This window comes from Spodoptera frugiperda, chromosome 19 (genome assembly GCF_023101765.2).
Source record: "Spodoptera frugiperda isolate SF20-4 chromosome 19, AGI-APGP_CSIRO_Sfru_2.0, whole genome shotgun sequence".
Taxonomy (NCBI): Eukaryota; Metazoa; Arthropoda; class Insecta; order Lepidoptera; family Noctuidae; genus Spodoptera; species Spodoptera frugiperda.
Genome location: NC_064230.1, coordinates 6,835,898 through 6,851,158, shown reverse-complemented (window position 1 = coordinate 6,851,158; position 15,261 = coordinate 6,835,898). Strand labels below are relative to the sequence as shown.

Here is a 15,261-nt window from a genome sequence, read left to right as displayed (position 1 = left end):
ATTCATAATTCGTGACGGCGGCTCTACCAGCTACCTAGAGGTAGAGCTACCGTCAGACGTAACAGGAAATAAAATGGCCGCGCTATGCAGTTGGAATCACTTCCTGATTTATTACAGAGATCAATGGCAAGGAGTCTGTGTTTATTTCGTTTTTGTTTTATTGTAAACTAGCGTCCCGCCCGGTGTCTCTGTCTCTGACTTTCCTTTTCTTGTTTATGTTACTTTGGACTACTGTCGATGGAGCGATTTAGGGTGATTTTCCACCAGAGATGTGCTATGTAGCTATGCTACGAAGATGTAATAGCTAAGCTGTGAAACTATGTGACTGATTCCATTGATACTAAGCTATGTGGCTGTGCGAGGAAGATGCGCAGCTCGAGTATGCTATGTATCGATAGCTGAGTCCGTTTCCATCAGTATTAAGATATATGTACCAAAGAATATGATTGGTGGAAGCCGAACCCATCCACATAGCACATGTCTGGTGGAAAAGCACACTCAAGGCGGTTCCTTTTCATGCATGAGAGTGCGGGTTCGAAACCTACCAACGGCAAGTACCAATGTGACTTTTTCCAAGTTACATATTATATGTACTTTCTGAGATTATTTGAATACCACTGACAAACGGTGAAGTAAAACATCGTGAGGAAACCTGGGCTTAATTTTTTTTTATTATAAGTTTGAAATCGCCAACCCGCATTGAGCAAGCGTGGTGATTAATGCTCAAACCTTCTCCGTGTGAGAAGAGGCCTTTGGTCAGCAGTGGACACTTATAGGCTGTTGATATAATGTTTGTATAAAAAGTGAGAAGGATTTTCTTATTATTTATTTATTTACATCAGGCAACGAAGGCTACGAAGGATATGAATACAATAATAATATACTAAAAGAAATCTTTTTTGGTCGGGTTTGGGTTCGATTCCCGGGTCGGGCAAAGTATTACTGGATTTTTTTCGGATTTTCTATTTTTCTCGGTAGTAGCACGGAGTCTGCAATTGTGTCCAGTATATGGCAATAGGCACACCCCCATTACATGGGACTTATAACACAAATGGTGAAAAGTACGTGCCGTAATGTGCACCCCTGCCTACCCCTTCGGGGATAAAAGGCGTGTGTGTAATATACTAAAACATAAAATACTATAAATATATAAATATGCACTTAATTCTGCCTTGTTGAACTTAACAGTCTGTTTTCACGGCAGGCATATAAAGAGCGCTTCCAATGTCTAATTCCCTATTTCTTGCACTCCAGACCCTCGCAATGAGCTGTCGTCGGCGGGCAGCGGCAGGGTGGTGACATGGCGCAGCAGACCCAGCCCTACCCCATACCCTGGGGACTGCACTACCAGCACAGGTAACACTTGATGATTAGTGACATTTTTGTTATACGGCAGATCACCCTGATGGTAAGCAATCGACACCGCCCATGGACATCTGCAAAAACATAGGAGTTTACAAGTGCGTTGCTGGGTTTAAAAAAGTGTAACCATGGAGTTTCTTGATCGTTATTTGTTAAAACAAGCAAATAGCTTCACTAGAGGACTGACCGACTGACTGGCTGATATCTTTTTTAAGGGGAGAATATCATCTAATGACTTCTCCCTCCCTTGGCGAGGCGAGAGGGAGTATCAGACTCTTACTGACTAAAAACCACCCCGTTCCTACACCTGCTTTTCGTGGCAGGGCCCCGGCAAACTCGCTAGATAGTCCGTAGCTTAGGGTCACCCTGATGATAAGCAATCGCCGCCGCCCATGGACACCCGAAACACCAGAGGCGTTACAAGTGCGTTGCCGGCCTTTTTAGGAATTTAAGGGATGTTGGGGAATCGGGGATTGGGAAGGAAGGTAAATTAGACCTCCGGTAACCTCACTCGTACAATGAAACACAACTCAATCGATCGCTCACATAAGACGTCGCTTTAAGGTAAGCGTCCACAGGCCCGTATCGCACGCATTCCGTATGACGTCATCAGTACGCATCGCATGTAGACATTGCCGATGATGCGGTCCGTACGATGCGGATCAGTGGACGCAGTTGTACGAGTTTCTATACAAGACTAACTAACATCCGTTGCGTGCGATGCGGGCCTGTGGACGCTTACCTTTAGTCTACGAAGACCGCTTACCATCAGGACAACTATAAGCTTAGTTAGTAGTAAGTATTAAACAATTACCCAATGTCTTCTGTTCCAGGGAATCCTCGACGCCCACATCATCAGCTCGCCCGTACGAACACCCCCACACACACACCCACCCGCAGCTGTACGCGCGACACGCACACACACATGCGCACACGCTGATTGACCAACATGAGCCGTGAGTATATATTTATAAAATAATATTTCAGCTGTATCTATATATTAATACGTGATGCAAAAACTTTGGACCCTTTTTACGAAAATTGCGCGGACGTAAGAGCATAAAATTTGGTACACTTATAGTTTATGTGTAGGAGAAGTGCAGAACGCAAATATTTTTCAAAAATAATGCTTACAAAGTACATTAAATCGATAAATAAAACATTACGCACGCTACCATGCATAGTATCTGATCGTATTTGACAAAACGTCAAAATCGACAGACATTGCGATGATATTCTCACGTCTCATATGAATAGAGTTTCCCTGTTCATGATGCGCCGGAATATATTTATTTGAATTTTACAAAACTAGCAAATAAAAATTATCCTTGAACGTATGTTAAGTGGTATTGTAAATTAAATCGTATATGGTCGAATTTCGACCACTAGTTTTAATTGAACTGATTATGGAAAACCCAAGCATCAACAATTATAACTTTGAGCCATATTAGGCATAACCTATTTTAGGAGGGACCACCAGAAATGTGCTATGCTACGTTGCTGTGGATGCGTTTGGTTTCCACCAATCATATTTATTGGTACACATAGCTTAGCACTGATGGAAACGGACTCAGTTAAGCTATGTTTTTTATATGGAAAGATGCGTGCTACGGATGGCTTCTCTACTATCGTTACATCGCATACTCGAGCTGCGCATCTTCCTCGCACAGTTTAGTATCAGTGGAAACGGTCACATAGTTTCACAGCTTAGCTATTACATCTTCGTAGCATAGCTTTTTACGGTTTTTTTGAGGGGGAAATCATCCTATGACTTCTCCCACCTTGGGCGAGGCGAGAGAGAGTGTCAGACTCTTACTGACTAAACACTACCCCGTTCCTACTCCTGCTTTTCGAGCCGGAGCCCCGGTAAACCCACTAGGTAGTCCGCAGTTCCGGGTCGATCTCTAGGTACTATAAGATTTTCTTTATGTTCCTTAGATGTAAGGGGGAGGGAGAGGAGACGCGTCCTGAGTACAGGGACTACTCCGCACAGATGCACAGGTAAAATACAACGAAAATAATATTTGTTAATTATTACGTTATCGGCTTACTCACGTAACTGTTTGACGAGAAACTCGACTAGTTTCAAGCCATGCTAGTATAATCATTAATTAAGTATGTCTCACGAGGGTTATAATAAAAACAATAAGTAGTTGTATTTTGTCTCAGATCAGGAGACATGTAGCCTTTTATTCGAGCCGACCAATCAGAGCTCCGAACGCTCTCTCGTTTCGATTACTAATACGAAGGTGTTTACTTCTAGTTCTATGCCGAAACTTACACATCTATAGCGTTTTTATTTAAGAGATTTAGAGGCATCACCATAATATCTAACTAGCTGATACTAGCAACCTGCCTCGCGTAGATTACGGACTTATGACCTCATTTTCTGAAAAAACTCCTAAGTGCATCAGCTACCCTACCAATAAAAGTCCTGTCAAAATCGGTCCAGCCATTTCAGAGATTAGCCGGAACAAACAGACAGACAGTATTGTACGTATGCATGTATGCAGTCATTTTAATGTTACAAACATTCGAGTACCTACGCCGCAGTTTTATTTATTAGTTTAGATTTAGAACATAGGTTTATAATTGTGGTATCATCAGATGCAGTTCCTACGGGAAGTGTGGTGAAGAAGTAGCGGAGGAGCCGCGCGAGAGACAGGAGCCGGTCTCCAGCACCGACCACCACCAGCACTGGGACGAGAAACTAGGTGAGGCATGGATTTGCAGCATAGGCGTAGCCAGGTTTTAGTTTCGGGAGGGGTTCAAGAAAGTCGACCCATGAAATATGTGAGCAAAAAAAAAATACTTTATATGTAACTAGCAAACTCGGCGAACTCCGTTTCGCCACTAATGATTCTCCGTTTTTCTGCTTTTCTCAAATGTTTTCTGAATTTTTCTTTGCTATAAACCTCACGGAGCCCGAGACCTTTCCAACGAATGCAAAACCGTGGAAATCGGTTCGTGAGTTCTAGAGTTATAGCGTCAGGAAGGAAAACCCGACTTATTTTTATATTATAGATATACCGTTTCATAGGTAGTCATAGAGACCTTTACCAAACAGGGGATGTACTATGCTAAATAGAAAAATAACGCTCTGTAATGTCTAGGTACGCATTTTAGGGGGTTTTATTTTTGTGATTTATTGTGACTGAGTCCCTGTTCAAGGCTCAGCAAACCCCACCCCCTTGGCTACGCCTATGATTTGCAGTATTGTTTTATAGTCAGCTGTTCCTAACGGATGGTCTTTGGACTATCAGTGGTCCGCAGAAGGCAAAATATGGTCCACGAAACAAGAGCACCCGATATTACCTTTAAATCTTTAAGAAAATAGTGTATTCCTTTTTTAATCCGGTAATGCAACTGTTACTCCTCTGGGGTTGCGGTCTCGGGTGTCACAGTTGTGGCATACATTTTATTTGAGATTTTTTTACGAAATAGGGCCAAACGAGCAGGCGGATCAGCTGATGGTAAGCAATCAACGCCACCCATGGACACCCGCAAAACAAGAGGAGTTATTAGTGCGTTGCCCGTCTTTTGGGGGTTAGGAATTTAAGGTTTGTTGGGGAATTGGAGATTGGGAAGGAGGATAATTAGGCTTCGATAACCTCACTCATCTAACGAAACACAACACAAGCGTTGTTTCACGTCGGTTGTTTTCAGTTAAAAGTGTGTTGCCGACCTTTTCATTGGACCACCCCTCTTTTCCTTACGTGGCTGCACACTATGTACAAAACTGTGGTAGTATCACACCGATATACTACCTTTAAATGGTATCAGTCCACAAGAGCCGACACAGCAGTAGCATGATCCTCTCACATTAAAAAAATATTTCTCCAAATTCCAGTAAGCAGTTCCTTATGCTCCACGTCAGCGCCGACCACGTCAGCGCGCACTGATGCTGCGTCTCCACACCAACACGTCACCACCACGCATGCTGGTAAGCACCACATTCATCGTAACACCACCAGATATATGGTAAAGGATAAAGCGACTTCAAGCTTCATTGCGAACTGCTAAAGAGTAGAATTTTTCACGGGAAGTGTTTCTGTGTTTCCTGATGGGTATAACCTGGGTGTCTTCAAAGCCCGAGTATTTTTTTTTTTAGAGCTTCAGAGCTCTTACACACGAGCAGCATATTGCCAATGGCAGAGGAATGCCGTTGGCAACAGGGCTGCCGATCTACCTGACGCGAAACGGATGCAGTTACGGCTCTGCCGTTGGTAACATGCTGCACATGTGTAACAGCCCTTACGAGCGATACCAGTTGAAGACCACTTTCCACCTGTTATAGATGTGACTACTGAAACATTCAAGACCTCATGTTGATACTCTATAACACTGCCTTACCTGGGAATCCCTAAGACCTACGAACTAGAAAGGTTAGGTGTTTTTCCACCAGAGATGTAGCATATGCTACATAGCTGTGGATGCGGTTGGCTTCCATCAATTAATTCACCGGTACACATAGCTTAGCCCAAATGGAAAGCGCAAGCATGTTGTATATCTGGAAAGAAAGTATATTATGGATGGTGCTGTGTATGCGTGCTATTAATGTGTACTATAGTAGGCAGTTCCCTACTATCGATACATCGCATACTGAGCTGGACGCGTCTTCCTCGCACAGCTACATAGCTTAGTTTCAGGGAAACGGTCACATAGTTTCACAGCTTAGCTATGAGCATCTGTATGACATCTCTGGTAGGAAAAGCATCCTTAAGTCCCCAACTAAGTATCTTTTAAAACAAAGCAACGCGGCAATTTAATCAGAAATATTTCTTCAGATTCTCTATATCTAATGATGGTCTCATTACCAGGTGGTGGTAGACGCGGTGCTCTCCAGCTGTGGCAGTTTCTGGTGTCGCTGCTGGCTGAGGGGGCGCGCTGTGTCGCCTGGACCGGCCGCGGGCTGGAGTTTAAACTGCATGAGCCTGAGGAGGTAAGCAAATGTTACTCTTTACAGGAGATCTCTGATACATTATTTGATTATCACACAATCCCGCCATAACCTCCCGTACCGCTGCAACTCCTGTGCACCAGGATCTACAGTAGATACAACCATGCAAACACCGGAACACTGAAGTCCAACGTCCCAGGGACATGAATGACTGTCTTGTATCCCGCAACGAAATAAATCAGAAGATTTTATTAGAGGAGAAGTAAAAGAAAAAGACAGTTTCCACTTCCCTTAATTTTCATGGTATTATGAGATGTATTTTTTAAGCGTTGCCCGTCTACACTAGGATTTTCTCCTGTGTCATGCCTATGTGTTATTCCAGATCACAATCTATTCCTATTCCAAATTTCACCGCTACCCTTTCAGCTGGTTTAACGTTTTTGAGTAATAAACATACACACTAACACACAAACTTTTGCATTATAATATTAATTAGTACTGTAGCATACTTCGGCACTGCTGTGTCGGCTCGACCGGAGTGATACCACGGCCGAGCAGTACACCGACGTGACACAACGCTTGCGTTGTGTGAGTGAGTTCCCAATCCCCGATTCCGAACAACCCTTAAATTCCTAACCCCTAAAAGGCCGGCAACGCACTAGTAACGCCTCTAGTGTTTCAAGTGTCCATGGGCGGCGGCGATTGCTTTTACCATCAGGTGATACGTCTACTCGTTTACCGGCTTATACCATAAAAAGTGATTTGGTAATTTTACACTGTCTGCAAAATATCCACTGATGAACATAAGTTGGTAAGCCTCCCCCAATGACCAGGGGCCGAGAGGGACGGAGCTATGTAGGTTGTATAGCTCCGTCCCTCTCGCACTGCTCAGTGATCGACCATTCTGACACAATTGTAATAGCAGACTAAGGCCCCAGGCCTCTCCAATGGCATGCCATGCTAAGTCCGGTCTTCAGCTCTACGCATCCAACCATTACCAAGCTATTTTGCGGATACTAGGACAAAGTAAGATTCTTGATTCTTCTCAAAGACCGATGAAGGTAGAACTGCTGTCTTCTTGCAGGTGGCTCGCCGGTGGGGCGCGCAGAAGAATAGACCAGCGATGAATTACGACAAGCTGTCCCGGTCACTCCGATACTACTACGAAAAGGGTATCATGCAGAAGGTAGCAGGTATGTAGGCTGTTCTATCATTCAAAGTCAAAGTCAAAGTCAAAACCATTTATTTCAAATAGACTGCTAGACGGGGATACTGCACTACTTGATAAATGATAAATAAATTATATTTATTTCTGTAAATAGGTCATAAAATAACACTTTTACACGTCAATATTTCAAATAGCTAGATGAGGCCGGCATTTCCTATCTGACTACTCTGAGAAGAAATGCCGAAACAAACTCAGAGGTCATAGTCTCTTTTAAAGTCCAGACAATGAAATAGAGGATAATGTGAGAGAACCGTGCAAGTTGGTTCTGTAGTGGTCTTTAGAGGAAAGAACCACTACACAGTACTTGATTCCTCCTAGTCCTTTCCATCATCGAACCACAAGACAATCGGCGAGGTGTCACCGTTTCATGGTAGATATCCCACCCACTCGCACGAAGCGCTTCGCTCCAAGCTTCCTTGTGCGAACTGCTAGGGAGTGGAACTCCTTGCCGGAGTCTGTGTTTCCTGATGGGTATAACCTGGGTGTCTTCAAGGCCCGAGTGAATAGGTTGCTTATGGGCAGACGTGCTCCATCGTAGGCCCCATCATCACTTACCATCAGGCGAGATAGCGGCCAAACGTCGGCCCATTTAACATAAAAAAAAATAGACCAGGAAGGCACTTTTGAACGTCAAAGCAAATATAATAATATTAATAACGTCTGTCTGTCGGTCAGTCCTCTAGTTGGTCTATTTGCTCGTTCCAAAGTGTAGATTCCTATGGAGAAGGACGAGCAAGAAACTCCATAGGTTCTATGATGGGAACTCCATAGGAGATATTATCATCATCAACATGGGGAGACAGTCCACTGCTGGACTATGAGCCTCCTCTACATAAGACGGTTTGCCATAATCTCCGCAGGCAGGCGGGTTGGAGATCGCAGTGTAAAAGGTTCAGGTTTATCAGAGAGCGTTGCTGCACGGTCTCTGTCTAATGTGTAGTTTCTTAGCTGGGTGTGTGACACCCATGGGAAGAGTAATGGTGGTGATATTTAGAAGATTCTCAAGTAGATGTCGATGATTTTGAATGACTAAAATTAACTATGTATGTATAGTCGACCAGTCGGGTATATGACACCTACGGGAAGAGAAGCGGTATTAAAATTTATCAGATCCTCGAGCAGGTTCTGTGATCTTTTCCGACAAAAATCCAACATAAGTCCACCAGTCGGGTATGTGACACCCAGGAGAAGGGATGATAACAAATGTAACATTTTTTTTTTTTCTCAGGAGAACGCTACGTCTACAAATTCGTCTGCGACCCAGAAGCCCTATTCAGCATGGCTGCCCCCCCTCGCGCCAGGTCTCCCCCCCCACCGGCCCCCTACGACGTCCTCACCTCCCTATACGGGGGGGTGTACCCCCAATACCTGCAGCCCCCTCCTCAAACTGCCGACTACCAAAGACGGTACTACCATCACCATATTAACCATAGTGGACATTATGACGCATAAAATAAGGTTCAATTTTGTTTGTATGATAGCCAAAGAAATTTTTATTTATGTTTTGTTTTTCGATTTTAAACTGTATTTGTTGTACGTTAAAGTTGAGTTTGGTTTGTTCGGTCTTTGGTCAGTGTGATGGCAAAGAATTCTATTGTTTTTTTGGTTGATTTTGCATTTTAAACCTTAATAGTTTAGTTTTAAGGTTGTGTTTTAATTGTGACTCTGATTTGAAAAGCTAATATCGATTTTTTTTAAGACTTTTAGAGCAAAATTTTTGTTTTTTAATGTATTACTAGTAAAACGTAGTACTCTATATAATATCTTATTCATAATAACGGGCGAAGCCGAATGAAAAACTAGTCTTAATTATAATCTAAATAAGGATAAATTAATGTACAGTGAAATAAATCTCAATTCGATGTAGAAATTACATTATTCTATCTATCTATATATCTTCTAACTAATACATAGTAGTTTTAAGTTAAAATATCTCAATCAACACAAACTCTTTCTAGTTTATTTAAAACATTGAACCAAAGTTAGCATTCCTCTCTTTAGTGTGCTTTTCTACCAGAGATGTGCTATGTAGCTATGCTACAAAGATGTAATAGCTAAGCCGTGAAACTATGTGACCGTTTCCACTGATACTAAGCTATGTAGCTGTGCGAGGAAGATGCGCAGCTCGAGTATGCGATGTATTGATAGTAGGGAAGCCATCCATAGCACGCATATTTTCATATAAAAAACATAGGTTAGCTGAGTCCGTTTCCACCAGTGCTAAGCTATGTGTACCAATGAATATGATTGGTGGAAGCCAAACGCATCCACAGCAACGTAGCATAGCACATCTCTGGTGGAAAAACATCCTTAGTTACTAAGTAATAAGAACCTACTCTAGTCAATAATATATAATAATTATTATATGTATCGTCACACCTTTTATCCCCGAAGGGGTAGGCAGAGGTGCACATTATGGCACGTAATGCCGCTATACAATGAACACCCACTTTTCACCATTTGTGTTATAAGTCCCATGTAATAGGGGGTGAGCCTATTGCCATATACTGGCCACAATTCCAGACTCCGTGTTACTACTGAGAAATTTTCGTAATACCGAAATATAGATCCCCCACTATTACATGAGACTTATAATACAAATGGTGAACAGTGTGTGTACATTGTATAGCGGCATTACGTGCCGTAATGTGCACCTCTGCCGGCCCCTTTGGGGATAAAAGGCGTGACGTTGTTTTAGACATAATTAATAATAAAATTAACGAGTAATAAATAAAATTGTGCAATACTATGTTTAGAAGTGTAGTTACAATAATATCTGATATTATAATGAGAAGCAATCTTGTGAATATACATTAAATAAATATATAAAGTAAACTGATTTACTTGGAGTTTTATTTAACACTAAATATCTTTTATAATAACTATCGTCCGACATACTAATTTAACTCAAAAATCATGGTTTATGGTAAGCGTCCACAGGCCCGCATCGTACGCATCGGACGGATCGCATCAAACGGATTAATTTTTCAGACTGCGTCCACTGTATCGACAGCGATTGGATTGCCGACGCGAGTATCAGCAATCGGATTGCCGATACTACTTTCACTCGGATTTTTGGCATCAGCATTCCGTATGACGTCATCAGTACGCATCGCATGTAGGCATTGCCGATGATGCGGTCCGTACGATGCGGATCAGTGGACGCAGTTGTATGAGTTTCGTTGCGTGCGATGCGTACGTGCGGGCCTATGGATGGAGGAGTTGAAATGATGTTGAGTTATGAGGCACAATTTCTCTGTGACTCGAAACTAGTAGAGCTTTTCCCCATTAATGTACGTGAGTAAACAGTGATTTTTAGTTAATAAACACCAAATCATCAAGTCCACACCTGGACTAATAGGTACCCGTCTTCACCAAGCACTACTAATTTTTGAGGGGGCAAAATCATCCAATTACTTCTCCCGCCTTGGGTGAGGCGAGAGCAGTCCCAGATTAGTCATGTATCAAGAGGCAGCAAATGCTGAGACCCACGCCATAATGGGCCCCGTGGTTGTGTCCAAAGCAACCAGAAATCGACTTCAGAAACCATAAACTATTTTTGACACAATATAACACATGAGCTACTTTTTATCCCACGGCAACACAAGCGAAGCCATTGGTAGGTATATAAAGAAAAACAAACCAAATATAATATAAACATTTATTATACGGATTCGACATAAACGTGTACAATTATACAGAAACATTGAACAGTCGCGGTGTAACAACATTACGCAACTTTACTGAGAAACTACTGATAACTGACTGACATAGACATAACCTCACACTTTATTATTCACAAAGAAATACACATCATATCATAGAAACCTGGGCTTATAATCTATAATATAAAAATAAGTCGGGTTTTCCTTCCTGACGCTATAACTCCAGAACGCACGAACCGATTTCCACGGTTTTGCATTCGTTGGAAAGGTCTCAGGCTCCGTGAGGTTTATAGCAAAGAAAATTCAGGAAAAAAATTAAGAGAAAAGTAGGAATACAGGTAAAGTTATTGGTAGCGAAACGGAGTTCGCCGGGTTTGCTAGTTTTTGATTGAAAATTTTAAATCACCGACCCACATTGAGCGAGCGTGACCATTGAATGTAAGTCCACAGGCCCGCATCGTACGCATCGCACGCAACGGATTTTAGTTTGTCTTGTATAGAAACTCATACAACTGCGTCCACTGATCCGCATCGTACGGACCGTATCATCGGCAATGCCTACATGCGATGCGTACTGATGACGTCATACGGAATGCCGATGCCAAAAATCCGAGTGAAAGTGACATCGGTAATCCGAACGCTGCCGATACAGTGGACGCAGTCAATCCGTTTGATGCGATCCGTCTGATGCGTGCGATGCGTACAATGCGGGCCTGTGGACACCTACCTTAATGCTCAAACCTTCTCCGTTTGAGAAGAGGCCTTTGGTCATCAGTGGACACTTGTAGACTGTTAATATGTCATATGATTACATGATATATAAAGACTAATATAATGTATGGAAAATCATTAAAGACAGTCATCAGTAGTTTCACAATGAAATTGCAACTATAACTAATAATATTTATATTATATGTATAATACTTTTCTTAACATCTAAAAACAATTTATACTATTATACAGTATGTTAACTAACAGAGGGCATTCCTGTTAACTTGCAATAGTATAGCATCCATACATGCTAACAAAAATATTACCACTCAAAAGCAAAACAATTTATTTTTTAAAATCTATACTATATATATTACATATAATATTATAATTACATATTTACATATCTATACTAATATTATAAAGCTGAAGAGTTTGTTTGTTTGAACGCGCTAATCTCCGGAACTACTGGTCCGATTTGAATAATTCTTTTTGTGTTGAATAGTGCATTCATCGAGGAAGGTTATAGGCTATAAAACATCACGCTACGATTAATAGAAACCGAGTAGAGCGGGTGAAACCGTGCGGAAGTAGCTAATGAATTAAAATATTCACCAAAAATTTTAAATCGATACGTAAAAGAAACTGTGCACGCGTAGTTGAAGGAAGGCAACGTTGCAATTTATTGCTTATGTTTTATATGCCGATATTTTTATTTCAATCTATTAATGATATAGATTAACGAGTTTAAAGGAGCCCTCTGTTAGTTAACATACTCTATTATTATATTGTATAATATCTAAAAAAGTATATAAATTTAAAAAGAAAAGATCGCGAGTTTCGTTTGTTTGAAACTCTGAATGATAGACTAGGGATGTAGGATGTATATAAGTTATAATTTGAGTTAAATATATTGCACTTATACATAGGGTGACCGGTAATTAGTGAACGATATTTAAACACGTGATTGTACTCATGATTACAAACAACTTTCCCGAAGAAACTTTTTTTGTATACTCATTAGTTTTATTTTTATCACAATAACAAAACTACAAAATTTTGCGCGCGCGTGCTTTCGCATGATCAGCTGTTAGCAGCGAGGCGTCCGCGTTATCGGAAGACTAGTAACTAGGTAGGTATTTTGGAACTTTACGCGCGCGTGCTAATGAAATTTTATAGTTTTGATAAAAATAAAACTAATGAGTATACAAAAACAGTTTCTTCGGGAAAGTTGTTTGTAATCATGAGTACAATCACGTGTTTAAATATCGTTCACTAATTACCAGTCACCTTATATATCTTATATGAAAATCCATTCAAAATGAAACATATAATCCTATGTACACAACGATAATCTCATACAAAAACATATTATTTATATAAAAAACAATTTAATAGGACTATACAATATAACACATTTCTTCACTACATATATCTATAAGATGTTCTAAAAGTATCTGCCACGGCTTCAATGGGAGGTAGTGTTGTGTTTGAACATTACAATAGTGAAGACATTTCGTACCCCGGACCAGTTAACTCAATTTGAGAACATAAACAAGTTAAATAAACATTGACTCTACTCTGTATAAAGTGGTTCACAAATACGCACGATGCGACAGAGACAGTGAAAGAGATAGCTCTTTCATAACAAACTCATAATTTATATTCACTATTGTAATGTTCAAACACAACACTACCTCCCATTAAAGCCGTGGCAGATACTTTTAGAACACCTATAGGTAATATAAACATTTTGGCCTTAAAATTATTATAATTTGTTTGTATTCTAACTTTCGTGAGACATACTAAATTAATTATTATGTTATCGGCTTACTCACGTAACTGTTTGACGAGGAACTCGACTAGTTTCAAGCCATGCTAGAGGCTCATATTCATGAGCTGCATTCCGCGACACACGACGCGGCGACTGTCGCTGCTACTGAAACTAGTCGAGTTCCTCGTCAAACAGTTACGTGAGTAAGCCGATAACATAATAATTAATGAATATGAAATTAAACTTTTATTAGAGGACACGATTGTAATATCTATGTGCGTTTAATATCTTAAAAGTATTTTAAGGTTTTTTATAAACGGACGAAAACGCTTCGTTACTCATAGTTGCGCTAAGTTGCACATAGTTGCGCTAAGTTGCACATAGTTGCGCTAAGTTGCACTTCGTTGCGCTAAGTTGCGCTTCGTTGCGCATGTACAGTGTAACACCCATGTTTCACCAGTTATATTATGTTAAGAGTTCTGTGTAATAGGGGGTGAGTCCGGAGTAAGTCTATTTTGTTTTGTTTTGTTTTTTTTAAAAAACGTTGCCACATTAGGATTTTCTCCTGTGTCGTGGGTGCGTTTACAAACATACAAGTTCACATACACATGACACCCAGACCCGAAACAACAATTTGTGGATCACACAAAGAGTTGCTCCGTGCGGGAATCGAACCCGCTACCCGTTGCGCGGCAGCCAGTTGCCCAGCCACCGCACCAACCGTGCAGTATTATATGACAGGTGGTGAGGGTGGCTACCAGAGTAGTTCTAGTGAGTTAAAAATAGCACACTCCCTTTTATCCCCAGTAAGCTAGGCGCCTTTTGAAAGTTAAACCCCCTAACACTACCTCTCATTAAAGTCGTGGCAGATACTTTTAGAACACCTTATATGCATTCTATGACATCGAAATTCTAAATAATTATTTGCGCAATTCACGAATTGAATAAAACAACAAAATAATCAGTTGCGCAAACGAAAATACAGTTGCGCAACGATGCGCAACGACGTTGTAAGATAACGTTATTCGAAAATAACCGTTGTATAAACCAGTTATTTAGTTAAACAACGTTTTCGCCGCATAATATCAAGTTATAGTACATTTTATTGTCAGTATTCAGTCACTTTACCAAAACATCGAAAGCTTAGGAATTACTATTAACTCTACAACTAGAATATCAACTTTAAACGCTAGAGAATAGAGTTGATTTTTATCTAACAATGATTTTTTACACATGATCTTGAATACCAAACAAATTTATACACTATTTGCATTGCTATAAAGTTCATTTTCGCTTACACAGTACGTACACACACATAGTAATATTTGGAAGTTTATATAAATCTATGTAAAATACTTAACAGTCGATAATATCATGACATTTCAACAAATTGACATTTGACAGCTCATCTGACATTTGACATTACACCAGGGTGCGCTAATATCGGAGTGTAAATAAAAAAAAATGGAATAACTATTAAAAAAATTAAAATATAACATTCGTGAGACATACTAAATTAATTATTATGTTATCGGCTTACTCACGTAACTGTTTGACGAGGAACTCGACTAGTTCCAAGCCATGCTAGAGGCTCATATTCATGAGCAGCATTCCGCGACAC

General features: G+C 40.7%; 1 protein-coding gene and 1 long non-coding RNA gene across 2 annotated transcripts; one reads left to right on the top strand and one right to left on the bottom strand.

Annotated features, from left to right (window-relative positions):
* The first annotated feature begins 1,247 nt into the window (after positions 1 to 1,247).
* LOC118281150 (ETV5-related protein Ets96B-like) lies at positions 1,248 to 9,180 on the top strand. The gene is made up of 8 exons (XM_050700824.1): positions 1,248 to 1,356; positions 2,196 to 2,318; positions 3,301 to 3,363; positions 3,970 to 4,076; positions 5,213 to 5,305; positions 6,183 to 6,304; positions 7,347 to 7,455; positions 8,719 to 9,180. The coding sequence occupies exons 1-8, from the start codon at positions 1,301 to 1,303 to the stop codon at positions 8,940 to 8,942; spliced, it is 897 nt and encodes a 298-aa protein (XP_050556781.1). The 5' UTR covers positions 1,248 to 1,300; the 3' UTR covers positions 8,943 to 9,180.
* Positions 9,181 to 11,137: 1,957 nt separating this feature from the next.
* LOC126911855 (uncharacterized) lies at positions 11,138 to 15,261 on the bottom strand. The gene is made up of 2 exons (XR_007706335.1): positions 14,525 to 15,261; positions 11,138 to 13,599 (listed from the first exon to the last, which is right to left on the bottom strand). It is a non-coding gene; the product is annotated as an uncharacterized LOC126911855 (long non-coding RNA).